Raw genomic sequence first — 18794 nt, forward strand, 5'->3', positions numbered from 1 at the left:
TGGATGCTGAGGACGGAACAAGGATCCTCTGCAAGAGCAACAAGTGCTCTCAACCACTGAGCTGTCTCCTCAATCCCAAATCCAAATAATTCTTAGTGGAAATGTGTACAGCATATCTTTGCTTAGACTTTAGCCAGTTTTTGTTTTTGTGTGTTTTATTTGACTAGAGTTTGGTTGGACCATGGAAAGAAAAATCCTGTAGATTCCTCTCTGGATCGATCCAATAAACTCTTGCCACCTTGCAACATATGTACAAGTTGATAAAGGTCAGCGTCTTAGTTTCTTTCTCTGTTGCTGTGATAAAATACTCCGATGAAAGCAATGGAAGGGAGAAAGGGCTTATTCTGGCTCACAGTTCAGAAGCGCAGTCCATCACGGCAGTCAAGGCAGCAGGTGCTTGAAGCAGCTGGTCACACCACATTCACAATCAGTAAACAGGCAAAGATGAGTGCATGCTAGTGCTCAGCACTCTCTTTCCTTCAAACATTTCAGAACTCACATTCGGAGAACGGTCTTGCACACCCTAAAGATCTCATAGTCAATTAATGTAATGTAATCAAGATAATTCCCCACAGGCATGTGCAGTGGCCAGTTTCCCCGGTGACCCTAGATTCTATCGAGTTAACAATTAGCACAAACCATCACAGACAGGTGCTTCTGGGTCAAAGAATTTCAAGTTTTTCTATGCATACTTGCTCCTTTGTTGGGGCTTTAAGAGCTCTTTAATTACAACTCTGAATTGGCCTTAGGTCCAAGGTTTAAATTCTACAGTTGCCGGCGTGCCTGACTTAAGAGAGTGATGGCAGCCGGGTGGTGGTGGTGGCGGCGGCGGCAGCGGCGGCGGCGGCGGCAGCGGCGGCGGCGGCGCCGCACGCCTTTAATCCCAGCACTCTGGAGGCAGAGCCAGGTGGATCTCTGTGAGTTCGAGGCCAGCCTGATCTACAGAGAGAGTTCCAGGACAGGCACCAAAACTACACAGAGAAACCCTGTCTCGAAAAAGAAAAAAAGAAAAAAAGAAAGAAAGAAAGAAAGAAAGAAAGAGAGAGAAAGAGAGAGAGAGAGAGAGAGAGAGAGAGAGAGAGAGAGAGAAAGAAAGAAAGAAAGAAAGAAAGAAAGAAAGAAAGAAAGAAAGAAAGAAAGAAAGAAAGAAAGAAAGAAAGAAAGAAAGGGATGGCTTCTCAGGAGCAGACGACATTTGCCATCTTAAGAGAGTTGCTGGGAAAAGGCAAGAAGTCTGAAGACGGGGGAGAAAAGAAAGGAAGGAGGGGAGAACATAAGATAAAGGGGGGAAGGGAGACGTGGATGTGGAGTCAAGTGGAGAGCAAGAGGGTGGAATTTACTGTGCCTTGGCTCTACTTTGGTGTTAACTTGTAAGCATTTTTGGATCCCTGGTAATAGGTTTCTCTGCAGACACAACAAGCCAGATCAAGCTGAATCAAAAAGACCAGGTTTAAAGATCAAAAGCGCCCCTGAATGATTCTCAAGCCCCCCAGAAGTGAGGCAGGGGAAGGAGGAGGAGAAATCACATGGTAGGTCTAGAGACCAGAGCTTGAAAACCCTGTAGGCGCAGTCTTGAGCATCTCCGAGGGAGGAGATGCCGCTTGGTGGGCTTTCTGAGAGGGGTGGGTTTGGAATGGGGGGGGGGCTGAGGCGGAGCTTCCAACTGAACATTAACTTGGTCAGGCTGATCATTGGCTATTTATCCAAAGAATCTTTTAGTGAAGCAATTTGTGTATAAGGTTTTCACCTGGAGGCCTCTCTATTGGATGGTCTCAGATATGACAGAGGACATTGGGACAGAGATTGTTCGTTGAGACCACAAGATTTATTCAATAGCATGAACAGACAGATATTCAACAGCATGTTGGGGGCTCTGAGTGCCAGAGACAGTGTGGTGAGGACTCTGAAAAGAAGAACGCAGAACCCGTGGGACAGAAGTGGTAATCTCTTCTCGTGTGTAGCTGAGGATGGGGGTATTTCACAACACAAACCTGTATCCAAGTTCTCTGATTCCCAAAAAGGGAGGCAGGGAAGGTGGTAGGGACCAATACCCCCTCTTTGATGTAAACTCACTTTCCAGGTAAGAGGCCCTGGCTTCTAGAAGTCTGTTAGCTGAGGACTGTGGACAGTGTCCTGGCAGGTGCCTGTTAGTACCTATGAAAGAGAAAGAGCAGCTTCAAAGTGTTGAGGAACAGTATTTTAAGGTGTGTTACTTTTGTTTATGTTGCATTTGTTTAACGCTGTGAAACTGTGTTACTGTGCCTGTCTAAAACACCAATGGTCTAATAAGGAGCTGTGAGGCAGGAGAGAGAAATAGGTGGGGCTGGCAGGCAGAGAGGATAAATAAAAGGAGAAATCTGGAAGAAGGAGGAGCAAGAGAGAGGAAGGAGCCAGAGGAGGAGGAGGACTCCAGGGGCCAGCCACCCAACTACACAGCAAGCCACAGAGTAAAAGTAAGATTTATAGAAGTAAGAGAATGGGAAAAGCCCAGAGGCAAAAGGTAGACAGGATAATTTAAAGTTAAGGGAAGCTGGCTAGAAACAAGCCAAGCTAAGCCCAGGCATTTATAAGTAAGAATAAGCTTCTGTATGTGATTTCTTTGGGAACTAGGATGGCGGGCCCCTCAAAAGAGCAAAAAAGCAAAAACAACCAACAACAGCAAAGCACTGTGGTTTGAGCAGCTACTGGATTCTGACATGACCCTTACATATATACTAATCAAAAAATGTTCCCCACTGGGTCTGACAGATTATTTTCCATTTATTTTCTAAGGTGCCTCTTAAACAACTTTGTTGAAGTACAATATTCCCTAGGATGATCCCTGAAGACTCAAATCATATTTGAATTTGTGCCATTTAGCAAGGTAGTCACGAGGATTAGGATTGTATTGAGTGTGCACATAAGAAGGAGGAAAACCAGACTTAGATGGTCTTATAAGAGCTGGCTGAAGGTGGTCGAAAGGAAAGCTTAGGGTGGAGGAATGGCTCAGCTGTTAAGATCACCTGCTGATCTTATGGAGACCTGGATTCCATTCCCAGCAACCACTTGGTGACTCGCAACCAGCCAACTCCAGTTCCAGGGCATCTGGTGCCTTCTTCTGACCTCCATGGGCACCAGACACAGATGTGTTACACACACATACACACAGTCAAAACACTCATACACATAAAATAAATCCTAAAAACCTTTTTAAAAAGTGATTTGTGCATGCTTTAGCCCTGACTGAGTGCTTAGCTGCTTCCCCACGAAGACCAGAAATCTGTGCTTCCAGGCAGGTAGAATACCAGAGAGAATGCTCTCTGTGCCTCGAAATCAAGTTCCAGATGGAAGGGTGACTTTATCTGGTTTGTCCAAATGATTGTGGTGGAGTGGGAACCATGCCGATCTGTGAAGGCCACTCAAGGGAAGGGCCTGTGGAGCCCACATCTGCGCTCCACTCCACAGCAAAGCTTTCAGACAGCACATCCCAGAACAGAAGCCGAACAAAGAGCAAAAGAGGAAAAGAAATGATTGGTGTGACTCTAACAAAGACACTAAACAATGGGAACTGGTAACGAAGCCTAGGTACTCTGATAGCCAAATAACTCAAAGACAAATACAGCAGAGCTCAGGAGTAATGCTGACCTCGCACACCTCAGTGCAGACACAGAGAGTTGTGTGGAGTAACGAGGGGCTTTGGGAGACTGTTCCTGGTAGATGACTAGAGCCCCCGGTGATGGATGGTACAAATCATATTTCTGTGAGATCTTCAGAAAAACATGGAACTAAATAAATTTTGTTTTCACAAATGAAAACAGAAGTTATCCAAGCTTGCTATACCAAGGGATTCACCTACTAAAAATGAAGGCAGAGGCTTAAAGGCAGGCAGGCAAGTGAGAAAGTTTTATGGTGAAAATAAAAGAAGGCTTTTGGACAGTCTCTGATTGGATCCTAGTACAGAGACAGCACAGGGCAGGCTACCATCAGTGCACAGCATGTTGGGGAGCATACCTGGCCTCCTCTGATCAGCCTACGTTGAAGTCAGGACAAAAGCCATCCGACTCACTGTACCAGTTCCTGGCGTCTACACCACTTGCTGCCAAGGTTATGGTTTGGCGTTCTGGGCTGTTTGCTGTTCAGAGCACAGGCTGGCTTCCCGAGTTGACGGCTAACGCAGGTACTCGCCGGGTTACATGGCCCATGGCTGTTGGTGTGTTCTGTCTTCACCGTGAGGCTTTAGCACTGGTAATGTGAAAAGTGATGGGGCTGGAGAGATGGCTCAGAAGTTGAGAGCACGGACTACTGTCCCAGAGGACCTGGATTTGAGTCCCAGCACCCACATGGCAGCTCATAACTGTCTGGAACAGTTCACTCTCAGGGGATCGGGCACCAGGAAAGTGTATGGTGCACAGACATACATGCAGGCAAAGCACCCATACACAGAAAGGTAAATAAACAAAAATTGTAAGCGACTGCCTGCTAGGATACATTTTTCAGCTACTGAGCTGGCACTCATACAATAATATTCACAGAATAATATTTGTGCATAAACCTTTCGATTTTTAAATATGCGGTAGTTAAGTGCACTCTTTCCCCTTATCCTTATAACAACTTGTGATTCTGAGATGATGATTAGTTAGCTGACTCAGCGGATTAAGGCCAGACTCAGGATTAATCATAGTACAGAATCATATGTCATCTACAACTTCATTTTCTAGTATACAGACCACCTAAATTAATTTGAAATAAATACTCTTTTTTTGTTTGTTTGGTTTTTGGTTTTTTGTTTTTTGTTTTTTGTTTTTTTTTTCGAGACAGGGTTTCTCTGTATTGTTTTGGTGCCTGTCCTGCATCTCACTCTGTCGACCAGGCAGGCCTCAAACTCACAGAGATCCACCTGCTCTGCCTCCTCCCGAGTGCTGGGATTAAAGGCTTGCGCCACCACCGCCCTGCTCAAATAAATACTTCTTATTTAGTACTACTTTCATATGGTGATCAAAAGACCTTTTCAGTTACATCTAATCATATAGCTGTTCTCCGTGGATCAAAGCCAAATTCTAGATGTGTAAAACTTTGAAGGATCCTACGAACGGTCATAGCTCCCTTTACATACCAGCAAAGCCATCATGTGGAAGAATTAGCTTTATTCCTGCGTCTCTAGAGGGCAGAAGTGCAAGTGAGTGGAAGGAAGGAAGCTGAAAGTATGAATTATTTTTCTAATAAGGAGATGCTAGACCGCGAAAGAACGTGCTGCCCTGTGAAGGAGCAGGATCCCAGATCCCATCAAGTTTGAGACCGACTCTTCATCTCAAAGCCGGCTTGAACTGGCTACTGCAGCGAACCTCCAAGGCGTTCAGAAATTCCAAGTTATTAAATTTTATTAAACTTTGCAGAAATGGCAAAAATATTTCCAATGCTGCAGTTTAAAGGCACCCCATTTTTCTGGCTCACTGTATTGTGTTTCTCAAAACACTCAGGCTTAGTGGGTGGGGTAGCCCACCACTGTAATCACAGCACTTGGAAGGTTGAGGAAGAAAGATCCCGAGTTCAAGGCCAGCCTGGACTAGACAGTATGACCCTACCTCAAAAAAAAATTAAATTAAAATGAACAAAAACGCAACTTAGAATCCGGAAAATTCTTCCAGAATCTGAAAAAAAACATTGCCAAATTAAAGGGCACAAAAGGCTTGGGTGGAAAGAAATGGTGTCTGCCTAAATCTGGCCACTAAATCCTCACTGATCTCTTCCGGAAGCAGTCTCTAGGCCGAGCTGGGGACTGTTCTCTTGACCCTATCTATTTTTTGTAACTGTGTATATTTACATACATGCACATATGGCAAGGGAGAGATGACGCGAGTCTCTCCGTGGAGAGCAAGAGAAATAAGGAAATAAGCCAGGTGTCTGAGCAGGGCTTCTGTGAGAGCAGGGCGGATAGCCAGTGAGCGGATAGCGACATTTCACACCTGCAGGAGTCCTGCAGGTAGGAAGCCTAACAGCGAACTGGTGCACCCTCTTGAGAGGGGACGCGCTTGCTTTCTATTCGCTTGCCCGCAGCTAGAGTGCACATTCATTTATTTTCCTTCTTGATGGCTGGTCACATAGGTTCTTCTGGACTAGCAGCTACTTCGCTGAGGGGTTTGTTGTTGTTTTGAGGTTGAGAGGGAAGAGATCAGTGAAAATTCTCTCTGGGTACGTGGAAGCTTCTCAGCAATGAGAAAGGGAAGACTTAAAAGCCGAAGGGGAAAGCAGCCTTCCCTGGCCCCCCACGTCTCGCGCTCCCCCTACTCCATACGCGTGACCTCCTTTGGAGACCCCAGGTGGCACATCAGTATTTGATCTGCTCCTCTCCAGCCTGCTGCGGCCGTTCGGCCACACACCACCCAGCTGCTGAAGCCGGCGCCCAGCCCCGCAGGCGGCTTTGGAAGAGGACCATCTCGGTGCTCGCCCCCACCTCGGGCTGCTTGTGTTTCGGGGCCCCCCGGGGCGCGGCGCCCACCATGCTCGGCTGCCCGAGGCTGGCGCTGCTCTGCGCGCTGCCCTGGCTCCTGCGGGCGGCGGTCCCCGGCCACCCCGCCGAGCCCCGAGCCCAGTCCGCAGAGCTGCTCCGCGATCCCCGCGACCCCGCCAGGGGCGCCGATTTCGATCACGTCTACAGCGGGGTGGTGAACCTCAGCACGGAGAACATCTACTCCTTCAACCACACCAGCCACCCTGGCCAGGTAAGAAGCTCGCTCCCACCGCTGACTCCAACTTCCGAGATCGCCGAGCCCCCTCGGTATCTGCGGCTGCACTCAGAATGGACCTAGGGAGACTTCAGGGACCAGGAGACCCCCCTCTCTCTTTGCCTCTCTCCTGCGAGGCACCGGCTTTGGGCACTTCTGGGTGTCACCTCGCTCCCACCCCAGCCTGATCGCTGCCATTCCTGGGCTTTGCAGAGAGAGGCTCTGGGACCCGCATCCTCTGCGGATCCTGGCTCAGGCTGGGCCTTTCTCCAGGATGTCTGGGTGGCTATGTTCGCCGGAGGACGGAGGAGGGCGGGGGAGGACAAACCTGTTCCTAATCCAGTGCCGACCCTTCAGTCTTAGGGCATAAGGGAAGGCAGAGGTGCTCGGAACCTAAAATGGAAAGCGTGTGAAGGAGTGGACAGGTCTCTTGTGTTCTGTTACTATTGCCACGCTGTGTGCTTGGTTTTTTTTTATTTTATTTTTTTGTTTTATTTTATTTTTATTTTTTTAAAGCCGAGTCAAAGACGTTGTAACTGCGATGCTCAGGTGATCTGTCCAGGCTTTGATTATAAATACGGGTGAAAATTTGTGCGAAAGTTCTAGATCTGTTTGACAAGAGTTACGGTGAGGTAAGGAGGGAGGAGATTTATTTCAACAACCATGCCTCTGACTTATCTGATTATATAATGTAAGACAATGCACATAATTCACATTTTCCTTAGAAGATACCTTTAGGAGGGGTGGCTGTCCGGTGTGCCTCCTTCACTTTTCTACCCGTATAAAAGCGTTTACACACACCTCACCGTGGCAGCGTTCTCTGCCCCCTTGGGGGCACTTCAGAACCAGATGATTGGAATACCTCTATGCCTTTTCATCCCTGAGTCTCATTCAGGGTCATTGAACTGAGAAATTCAGTGAATTGTGTATTGAGAAAGTGTCCCAAGTTCCCCTTCTCCTACCTGGCACCAAATCTTATGGCATTGTCTCCAAGGCAGCAGAGACCTCGCCCTGTCCAACTCCTGTGACCCTAAGGTTGTGCCCTGTAGCAAGTGGACGGCACTGTGTGCAAAGACATTCAATTGCATACCCCACACCAGGGACTCCTGCCTGCCCAGTGTGGGGATGCTCACCAGCTGGCTGATGTGTTACACATAAGATCGGTTCCTAGTCCTGTGGTTTCCTGGAACTAGATGAGAGTCTTGAAAACCGCAGGGTCTCTGGGGTATAGCGCCAGCTTCGTCCTAAATCAAATAGCATGCGCAAAGAGAATCGTGACAGGCTTTGGTGTTTCTTCGGTACTCCTGAAAGACAAATGAGATGCTCTATTTTATTTTTCTTTCTCTCATCTTTCCTTTAAGATTTATTTTGTTTTTATTTTATCTGGATGAGTGAGTACCTGCGTGTGTGTGTGTGTGTGTGTGTGTGTGTGTGTGTGTACCATGTACTTGTGTGGTGCCCACAGAAGCCAGAAGAGGGCGCCAGACCCCCCCCCCCCCAGGAACTGGAGTTTCAGGCAATTGCGATCTTTAGGGAGCTGAATTGAGGTCCTCTACAAGGGCAGTATGTGCTCCTATGGTTGACTTCTTTCTCTGGTTTGCTTGCTGAGATAGTCTCATTATGTAGACCAAACCAGCCTCAAACGTATCATCCTCTGCCTCTGCCTCAACGCTGAGACTACAAACATGCACCATGCCTTCTAGAGGACTGACCCGCTGTTTTGTGTTGCTTCGACCTTTCTCCTTTAGTATTGCGAAAATCCCTCTACCTCACGCAGGTTGTGCTGTCTATACTTGAGCTCACCTTCTTGACTTTCCTTGGACACTTGAGATATTGAGACCAGGGACACAATCACGCTCTGTTCAGTATTTCAGAGCTTTATAAATGTTTTCTGCAAAACTAAATGAAAAAAATGGATAAATGCCTAAGAAATAGTTAAGATGAAATCAAATAGAATCAAACACATACTGGAAAAATATTTCATATGTCCTTTCTATTTTGCATATGTGTTCATTAAAGCGCTCTTTGTTTTATGAAACAATGATGTTAGTTGGAAGAACATCTACACATAGTACAATAAAAAGTCAACAAGAGTAATCAATCCTTAGAATTTTTACTAATAAGTTACTAGTTCTAGAAAACAAAGCACAAGATAACTGGTGGGTTAAACCAGCAATGCACAGCGCTGTACTAACTCACCAGAGATTCCCCCATGGAGGGCGGGAAGGATTCCCAGGGAGCTGCTCTTTCTGTCCAACTCTGACCTGTTCATCTTCTCGGCCACTCCCTCTCCCCACAGTCCCAAAGGCTGGTCACCACTATCTAAATTTTTGTTACTGTTCCACATCAAACAACTTTTACTTCCATTTCCAACTCCAAACTCACTGAGGAGCTGAATAGAGATCCGTCATGTCCAGAGGAGGAGCTTGGCGTGACCAAGCAGGGTGTTGGTAAGGCGGGACTCCCTCTAGTTTGGGGTCATCTCCCACTACCCTTCTTCCGACATGATTTTAGTTTGGGAAAAAAAAGTGCCCAGGTTTTTTGTTTTTTTGTTTAAGATTTTATCTTGTGTTCTTTTTTTGGAAACCATCCTTGTTTGTCGTTGTGATTTCCTTTGTCTTGAAGAAGTTAAGTCTAAAATTCAGGCTTTGGTAAGAGAGGAGAGGGCAGGAGCCTTTGCCCCAGGCCTTTCCCATAAGCCACTGCATCTCCTTTACCACGGGGAATGATGTCACCCGGCTTGTGTCACTGGAGCTGAACTCAGCACCAGGAAAAGTCTGATATGCCTTGAGGCCGGGACTAGTGTAAATATGAAGTTGACATTTAAAAAAAAAAAATCACTGAAAGGATGGACTGACCAGTTTAAAGCCAAATAATGGAAACAGTGGTTAAAGGTTCAGGTTCAGCGAGGTAGGATTCCTTTCATTTCTCTGGAGAGGAAGTGTCCCGAGACTCCTATGACTGGGAGTCTGAGTGACACTGTGCAAGCAGGTATAACCACAGGGCTCAGCCAACCCAACAGGAAGTCACCTTGCAGGAGAGTCACCGGGGATATGTTGACTGGGACAAGGGCACAGACACAAGTCTACAAGGAAAGGAGACCACCATCGTGGCAACTGGGAGGAACAACCGATGGTTCCCCTGGGGCTGTTTCACCATCAGAGACCCTTAGAATTCCACATTGGCCATAGCACTTGAGATCTGGAAACATCCCTTTTGTTTACTAAGCTGAAGCATTTATCTCTTTTTGTTGCCACCCTCCTCCTCCCCGCTCCATTTGCTTGTTTTGAAGTTAGCATACAAAGTAATAGGTTTCATTGTGTGGTTTCTCAAACTTAACTTTGTTTACATTGGTCCTTCCCCCGGTTCACCCCCCATCCCCTGGCTGCACCCCCATCCTGCCCTTGTACTGTTCAGTCCCCAGTAGCCCCTTTCTACTTCCGTATCACACACTCTTGTTACTCCTCCTTCCTGAAAATCTCTTTTTCTCTTTTATGGCCCCTTCTAGTCCCGTGACCTATATCTACACCCACACCCACATAAATACACATACAATAATTAAAATCTTGGACACACGTATGAAAAGTTACTGCAGTATTTGTCTTTCTGAGTCTGAGTTGTTAACTTAATGGAACAGTTTCCAGATCCACCCATTTTTCTGCAAGTTCCATAGTTTCATTTTTTTTATTTAACCATGAGTAAAATTTCATCATGTGTCTGTGTATCACATGTTCATTAGTCATTCATCTATGGATGGACATCTAGTCTGATTCCATTTCCATATTGTGAATAGAGCATCTATGAACATGGATGTGTAAGAATCTCTGCCTAAGATATAGAGTTCTTTGGATATATGCCCAGGGGCAGTATAGTTGGGCCCTGTGATAGTTCTATTTGTACTTTCTTGAGAAACCTTCATATTGACCTCCATAGTGGATGCCCAGTTTATAGTCACACCAACACAGAATAAGGGCTCCTCTTTTCTTGTACCCTTTCCATTTATGTTCTTTTGTTTTTGTTTCATTTGTTTGTTTGTTTTTCAAGACAGGGTTTTTCTGTGTTGCCCTGGCTGTCCTGGAACTTGCTCTGTAGACCAGGCTGGCTTCTAACTCACAGAGATCCCCTGCCTCTGCCTCCCGAGTGCCACCATCCAGCATTACATTAGTGTTCTAAACAGTAATCATTCTGACTCAGGTGAGAGGGGATATCAACCGTAATGAGTCTTTCTTTGTCACACCAGCCAGCTCCCAAACAATGACATGGAGACTTCTGATTAATTATGAAAGCTTGGCCTTAACTTAGGCTTGTTTCTAACTAGCTCTTATAACTTAAATTAACCCATTTCTATAAACCTACGTGCTGCTGTGTGGCTTTTGACTTTTACCTTTCCTCCTGAATGTCCTGCTTCCTCTGCATCTGGCTGGCAATTCTGCCTTCCTTCTTCCCAGAGTTCTCTCTCTTCCCTGAAGTCCCACCTATACTTCCTGCCAAGCTATTGGCCCTTGAGCTTTTTATTACACTGATCACAGCAATCCATTTCCACACAGTGTACAGGAATATTCTGTAACACTCAACCTGTGTTTTAACTTTCATTTCTTTGATGGTTAAGGATGTTGAACAATTTATTGGCCATTTGTGTTTCTTCTTTTGAGAAGTGTCTATTTGGTTCATTAGCCCATTTGTTGACTGTCAGGGGTTGTTTTGTGTTTAAATTTTTTAAATCTTTATGTGTTCTACAGGCTAACACCTCCTTCCCCAATCTGAAATATGAATGGCAAAAATTTCCTTCTGTTCTGTGGCTGTCTGTTCACTTTGCTGACAGTTACCTTTGTTGTATATAAATGTTAATTTAATGCTATCTGGTTTGTTGATTCTCTGTTACTGGAATCGTATTCAAAAAGTTCTTGCCTATGCCTATATCTGGAAGTATTTGTTTTTGGGTTTTTTTCTATATTTTCCTTGAATAGTTTCAGAATTTGGGGTTTTAAACTGAGAGTTTTGATCCATTTGAGTTGATTTGTGTGCAGGGTGAGTGATGTGAACATAATTTCATTCTTCTGTAGGTGGATTATATCCAGTTTTACCAATACCATTTGTTGACCAGACTGTCTCTTTTTTTTTCAGTGTATGTTTTAATGCCTTTTCCAAAATGAGTGGCCATAAGCTGTGTGGGTTCACTTCTGGGTTTTCTGTTATGTTCTATCAGTCTACATCTCTCTTTCTGTTTGAGTACTATTCTTTCTTTGTCACTGTGGCTCTGTAGTATAATTTGAGATCAGGTATTAATGATACCTCAACAGTGCTCTTTCTGCACTGGATTGCTTTGGTTATCTGTGGTCTTTTGTTTTACCATATACATTTTACTTTCTTTTCTCGTAATTATTTAAAGAATTTCATTGAACTTTTCATGAGGAGTGTATTGAATCAACAGATGACAAATTTAGTAATATAGTAATTTTCACAAAGTTAACTCTGCCAATCCAGGAGATAGACATAAGCATCTGCCTTATGTCTAGTGTCTTCTTCAATTTGTTTTTCAGTTTCTTACTTTTGGGGGAAGAAAGAATCTAGAAACACTTTACTTTATATCTAATTTTTTTAATTTTTGAGAATTTCAATACGAGTTCTGCATTTACATCATTTCCAACCCTCCCTTTCCCTCTAGAATTACTTCCTTGTATATCCCACTCCCCACAAATTTATTACTTCTTCTTTGGTGTGTGTGTGTGTGTGTGTGTATGTGTGTGTGTGTGTGTTTAAAGCTGATTACATGGGAATGAATAATCTACCGGGGGGCTCATCTCTGCAGAAGACTAGTTCTTTTTTTGTCAGCAGAAATTAATTAATTTAGCTCTTCAAGTAATCAGTTACTTATAGCTCTTCACCTAGAGGTGGGGCCTTGTGAGATTTCATCTATCCAGGTTGTCATTGCGTTGGTCTTATTTAGGTGACTATATTTTAAAGGTCTCACGGGTTCAGCATCCTTGTCATATAAAAGACACTACCTCATGGTAGACATCATGATTCTTTGGCTGTTACAACCTTTCTGCCTCCTTTTCCTTAATGGTCCCTGACTCTTAGGTACAGGGGTTGTGCTGTAGATAAGTCAACTAGCACTGGACATCTAATAGAGTCAGTTGTTTTCTGCGTTTTAACCAGTTGTAGCTTTATGTAATGGCCTCCATCTTCTGGAAAAAAAAAAAAAAGAAGCTTCTTCTGATTCTGTGAGTAAGTATAAGGATCACTATTTATAATGCAGTTAGAAATTATGCTCAGGGTTAGGAAAGTGGCAGTGGTAGGTTCTTCTCTAGGGTCCATGACCAGCCACAGGTAGTTGTCTGTGTTTACAGCACCAAGCATAAATTCTCTCCTATTGAGTGGCCTTTAAGTCCAATTAGATGCTATTGATTACCCTAAGGATTAAGTACCACTCTAGTACCCATGGGGACATCTTGCTGTGATTGTCATTATTATGGTTCATAGACTTCACAGCTGGGTAGAACTGTTGATTGCTTTCTACCCCAACAGCTTGTATAGCACCTTCTGATACTATGGAGCTAATCCTCAGGGAGATGGCTTCTGAGTCAGTTCCAGCTGGATTTCTCCAAGCCACGTGTCCAACGATGTGGTGCCTACAGCACTGGGGTCTTACCTTAAAGTTCTGGGAGGCAGCCAAGGACAACAGCAATAGCCTATATTGTCTGGGGAGTCTCTTCGGGTCCCCTGACCAACAACTTGAAGGGGGCTTTCCCACTGGGGTTGCTAGATAGTCTATGGCTCTTGGTGGTGGTGGTGGTGATGGTGGTGTTTCAACCTGAGTAGCATAATTTTATTAAAACTATGGTGTGTGTGTGTGTGTGTGTGTAGAGGTCTTTCACCTTCCTGCTTAGGTATTTTTAAACTGTGGTGAAGGAATAGTTTTCCCAGTTTCTTGTTCAACAAGTTTGTTATGGGCATATAGAAAAGCTACCATTTTGTTGTTGATTTTTGTACCCTTCAACTTTACTGAAAGTGTTCTAAAAGCTTTCTCTTTTTTCCTAAGTATAAAATCATATTGTTTGCAAATAGAGATAATTTGACTTGTTTATCTATTCTGTACCTCTCTTTTTGTCTTTCTCTTCTCTAGGTAAGACTTCAAGCACCCTATTGAATAAGAATGGAAACCTTTTCTAGGTCTATATTTCAAGGCAAATTATCTTAGTTTTTTTCCAGTTCAGTATAATTTTATCCGTTAATCTTTTAGTGATGTGTATAGTATTTGTTTCTTGGCTTTACTAATATCAACTAGTAGTTGTACATATGGACCTGATTGTTGTTATAAACTGGGTGCCAGAACAGACCACAAGATACAATGAAACTCACTTTAAGAGTTTTATTAGGGGGATAGGAAAAGAGGGCGAGTGGTCAGCCCGCCGGGGAGAGAAATGTGGCAGAAGTGGGGATGGGAGGGTGGAGTCTGCTTTTAAGGATAACTTCGAGCACGTATAGTGCCATGCTGCGCATGCGCATAGATTATGTAGGCTATAAGGCCCTGGAGCGACTAAGCATTTTGCCTGACTGCTGGCAGCACATGCGTGACCATGAGACTCAGGAAGTGGCTAGAAGGATACTGGGAATGATAACAATTGTAACATCCTGAGTTCATATTCAAACAACACTACCCAGTCCTCATGAGCAATGAAGTATCCGGACATCCCAGTGCTAACTTTTGGCTATGTGTTAACACGCATAACCTTCGTATTTGTTGGCTCCTTATTTGTAAAGCTACTAAAACCAAATTGAAAGTATTTTTAAAGGGGTAACATACATGATGTTCAACAGGTAAAAAAGTGTTTGCTGTGTAAGCCTGGTGACCTGGCATCAGTCCTCAGAGCCCACAGTGGAAGATGAAAGAAGAAAACAGATCCCCAAAAGTTGTTCTCTGACTCTCATACAGATGCCATGGCACACATGAACCCCACTCACACAATAATCTCACACACACACACACACACACACACACACACAATTTTTAAAGACAAATATTTTTCAAATTCTTAGTGTAACTTGGCAAATTTTTTTACTTGTCCTTATTCCCTAAACTCTACAACATGACAACTCATTACCCAGAATTTGTACTGCATTGGCTATTATAAGTAATGTAGAGGTGATTCAAAGACTACATAAGGACGTGCATGAGCTGTAGGAAAACGGCATGCATGGTATATAAGGTGCTCAAGCATCTGCAGAATGTGGTGTCCCTGGGGTCTCTGTAACAATCGCAAGGATGCTGGCACAGGACCGTAGCACACATTAAAAGTGACCTACAAGAGTTAAAAACTTGGATGTGGTAGCTCAGTTCTCCCATTCTTGTAAAGAGTCAGGGCATGCTGGTTCTTTGTGCACTGAGGCCAAGAAACCTCCTTTGCTGTCCTCCCACAGTCTCCTTCTAAACAGGACCACTGCTTGTTGGAGAGAGGAATATCTCAGTAACACATCGTGTGGATGAACGGTCCTGCAGCAGCACATACCACTGGCAGATCTGGTGTCTGCTTAAGGGCCTGTTTCCGAGCTTACAGATACCCGCTCTCTTGCTGCATCTACCAAGGGGCAAGAATGCCTCACGCAAAGCAAGGTCTCAAGGTCTTTTCTTATAAAGGCGCAGATCTCATCCCTGTGACCTAATTACTTCCCCCAAAGCTCCATTTCAGACATCATTTGAGGGGATTAAGTTTCAACCTGTGAAGAATTGGGGTGAGGTGTGAGACATAAGCATTTAGTCCACAGAAATCACTTCCTACATTTTTCTCTTTCACTGTGAAAATGACGTCACTAGGTCATGAAGGCGCTTAGAGATTGACATCACTTCAGTTAGGGAGCTGATATTATGGAGGGCACAGCCTGATTACATACTGAGTTGTAGAATGGATTCTGTAAGTTTGTGGTATCATATAGAGACATGCAGATGGTGTGACTAGTCTGAACTGATATATAAAGTCCATCTCAGATTTCAAAGACCAGATAAAAGCAATATCCAATGTTTTGCTGATTTGTGTGTGTGTTTAAATGAGATTGTTTTTAGACATTTAAGATTGAACTGGCCAGGCGGTGGTGGTGCATGCCTTTAATCCCATCACTTGTGAGGCAAAGGAAGGCTGATCTCTGTGAGTTCGAGACCAGCCTGTTCTAGAGAGCTAGTTTCAGAATAGCCAAGGCTACACAAAGATAACCCTGTCTTGAAACCCTCCCCAATCAAAAGAAATTGAATTGTTTTTTATAAAATTCATTTCACTTATCTGTTTTAGTCTTTTCAACGTAGCTACTAGAAGATTTTTAGACAGGCATATAACTCATATTTTACTTTTATTGGACATCACTGAACCATGACCTCCTATGTTTTAGAGAAATTCTACATCCTGCATGTAGTTCAGTTGGAGGAAACTGAGCTTTAAAACATCCTGGTAGGTAAGTAGAAAGAAAGGGAAGGGCACTTTGGGTACACAGAAGTAACCTGATTTCTTTTCTGACAAGATGCTTTATCATGAGCTGTCAGCCTATAATGGGCAGCTTCTCGTTGGCTGTTTAGCTTGAGGTGTGGCTTATAAAGAAAACAAAAGACCAATGCTTCATCCTTCACTTGCCAAATTTGAAAATATTGCATTGTTTCTTAGCACCCCATAACACTGTACGGTTGTCAGTTACTGACTTAAACGTGCTTGATGCATTTTGGGTCATTGTTGCTTTTATTTTTATTTAAGGGGGAAAAAAATCACCCATCAATGGGGAGTGAAGGCCAATTTGAGCTGGCTTCTGTTTGTTTGTTTGTTGTTTTGATTTTTAAAAAGAAGTCTCATGTAGCCCAGATTGGCTTTGAAACCACTATGCAGGCAAGAGAAACCTTGGGCTACTGATCCTCCGCCTCCCTCCACCTCCCAAACTGTGGGATTACAAGCATGTGCTGCCACACCCGGCTAATCCCTTGCTTGCTTTCTTGAGAGTTACTTTGGTTCCTAACCTGCCATCAGGTGTGGGCTCAGGAAGGCCAGGTTAGTTAGAGTGAGAAATAGTTTTTGGAGACCACAGTACAAAAACTAGAGTCTCTTGTTGCCAAAGGTCGGTAACTATTTTTCCAAGCCCTTTCAGTGGCATTCTCCTTAGACTGGCCAGACTAGGATGCAGCTAATCCTCTCTGTGACAGGTGAGGCAAGGACTCCCCAACTACTTCAGACCCACGATTTTACCCAGTCGAGTCATGGATTATGGAACTCTCAGAGTCCTTTTTACAATACAAATCTTCATTAGTGGTCTCTGAAGTATGATAAACTTCCAGTTTTCTCTAGGAGGTACCAAGGCTCTTGCTCTGTTTTTATGTATCTCCTAAACACTGAGCAGTGGAAATATTTTTAGTTACACCTAAGGACAATAAACAACTAAAAAGCGATCGGTATTGGGGGAAACACAGGAAGAGAGTTTGGGAGACGTGTTTTTATAAACCCTTTCACTGCCTTCAAAAAACTCTTTGTTTTATAAATCAAACAAATGTAAAGTTGACTGTTTTCTAACACCCCCCCCCCCAATTTGGAAAGCTTCCTATAGGTCTTTCCACCGCTTAGAAGTGGTTTGGTTTCCAAGGCCTTCGCTCCCTGTGTGTCCCTGTGGTGTGCACGTGCGCACGCTGAGCTTGGCTTCCAGTTCCTTTGTTCTTTCTTTCCTTGGCTTCCAGTTCATGTGTTCTTTCTTTCCGTCATTCCTGCTGGGCAGCACATCAGCCCGATTGCTGTGCTGTGGGTTTGTTGGAGGTGGCCCTTTGTTTTATTTTTACTGTTGGGATGGTCTCTTCTGAGAGGGTGTTTTAAACATCTGAAACAATATGCAAAGATTTCCCACCTTTTCCCCCCCACTGTGGTCTCAGCTGGCTACTTTCAGTATCTTTTCCATATCCTCGCTTGCGGTAGACTTCAGTCTAAAAGACCTAGAGGGACGTGTGAGGCCTTGAAATCTGTTTGCTGCTGGAAGATGCCAGCGTCTCTGTTTCCTTTTCAAATAGAACCGACCCCTTGATGTTAATATTATTAAGGGTTGTCATGCAGTGTCGCAGAGTACGGTGGGGCTCTTCTTGCGTTGTTTAACTCTGGGCCTCACAGAAGTTCCCTGTCAACACAGCGGGAACAGGGTGCAGCAATGGCCCCAAGGCATAGCTAACGAGCTATCTGAGTGAGGGTGTCTGCAAAGGAAAATATCAAAGAGACTACCAGAACAGAACACAGAATCAGGGCCATCTATTTCACCAGGGATATAAAAACATTTTAATAAACATTATATTTTTTCTTGGCTATTTTGAAAATGGAAAAATTTAAAGCTTTTGTTGATGAATTCGTTGGCTATTTAAGGGCAGGAGAGACCCAATGAGAACATATTGCTTAAAAATTAGAGTCAGCAAGAAAAATATCATATTCTATTAAATCCTCCATCTAAGATCCTTTGGCTTAGGTAAGCAAGCTTCTAGGAATGTGTGTAAAACTCGCTATACAAAAGCAATAGATTCATATTTTAAAAGAGAGTGTTTGGGCATTGGTGGGATGCCTCAGCAGGTGAAGGCTCATACATCAAGCATGAGAGCCTATGCTTTATTTTGGGGACCCACGTGGTACAAGGAGAGAATCTACTCCCCAAAGTGGCCCCGGCCTCCATGAGCTCACTACAGCCTGTGCATGCCCCAACCCCCAACCCCCAACCCAACCCACAAACAAAATAAATAAGAAATGTAAAGACAGTATTTCCTTTCTGGAGAAGTAAAAGTGAACAGCAGTATTATACAGCAGTCGTACGTTATATTTTAAATGCTAACCGGCCTCTAACAGCACATAAATCTCAATACTTGAAAGGCAGAAGCAGGAGGATTGCTGCAAGTTCAAAGCCTGCCTCAGCTACCCGTTGTGTCCTAGCCCAGCTAGGGATACACAGCAGGACCCTGTCTCAAAAACCCGAGCCAACAACAACCTTGGAGTGGTAAAATGAGCAACCGAAAATTATTTGCTGAAGTTAATTCCTTACTTTGAGTTTTGATTCCCTCAATACATTGGAGTGATAACAGCAGACAAAGAAACAGATTCG

The 18794-nt window shown here is 44.1% G+C and overlaps 1 protein-coding gene across 1 annotated transcript in view; it reads left to right on the plus strand.

Moving 5' to 3' along the window:
• Positions 1-5956: 5956 nt before the first annotated feature.
• Positions 5957-18794, plus strand: part of Sidt1 (SID1 transmembrane family member 1) — a 92924-nt gene continuing 80086 nt past the window's right edge. The window contains exon 1 of the mRNA XM_059277420.1: positions 5957-6698. Coding sequence (XP_059133403.1) covers positions 6477-6698 — 222 coding nt within the window. The 5' untranslated portion in view covers positions 5957-6476. The remainder of the gene's footprint in view (positions 6699-18794) is intronic.

This window comes from Peromyscus eremicus, chromosome 12 (genome assembly GCF_949786415.1).
Source record: "Peromyscus eremicus chromosome 12, PerEre_H2_v1, whole genome shotgun sequence".
In the NCBI taxonomy this organism is placed as follows: Eukaryota; Metazoa; Chordata; class Mammalia; order Rodentia; family Cricetidae; genus Peromyscus; species Peromyscus eremicus.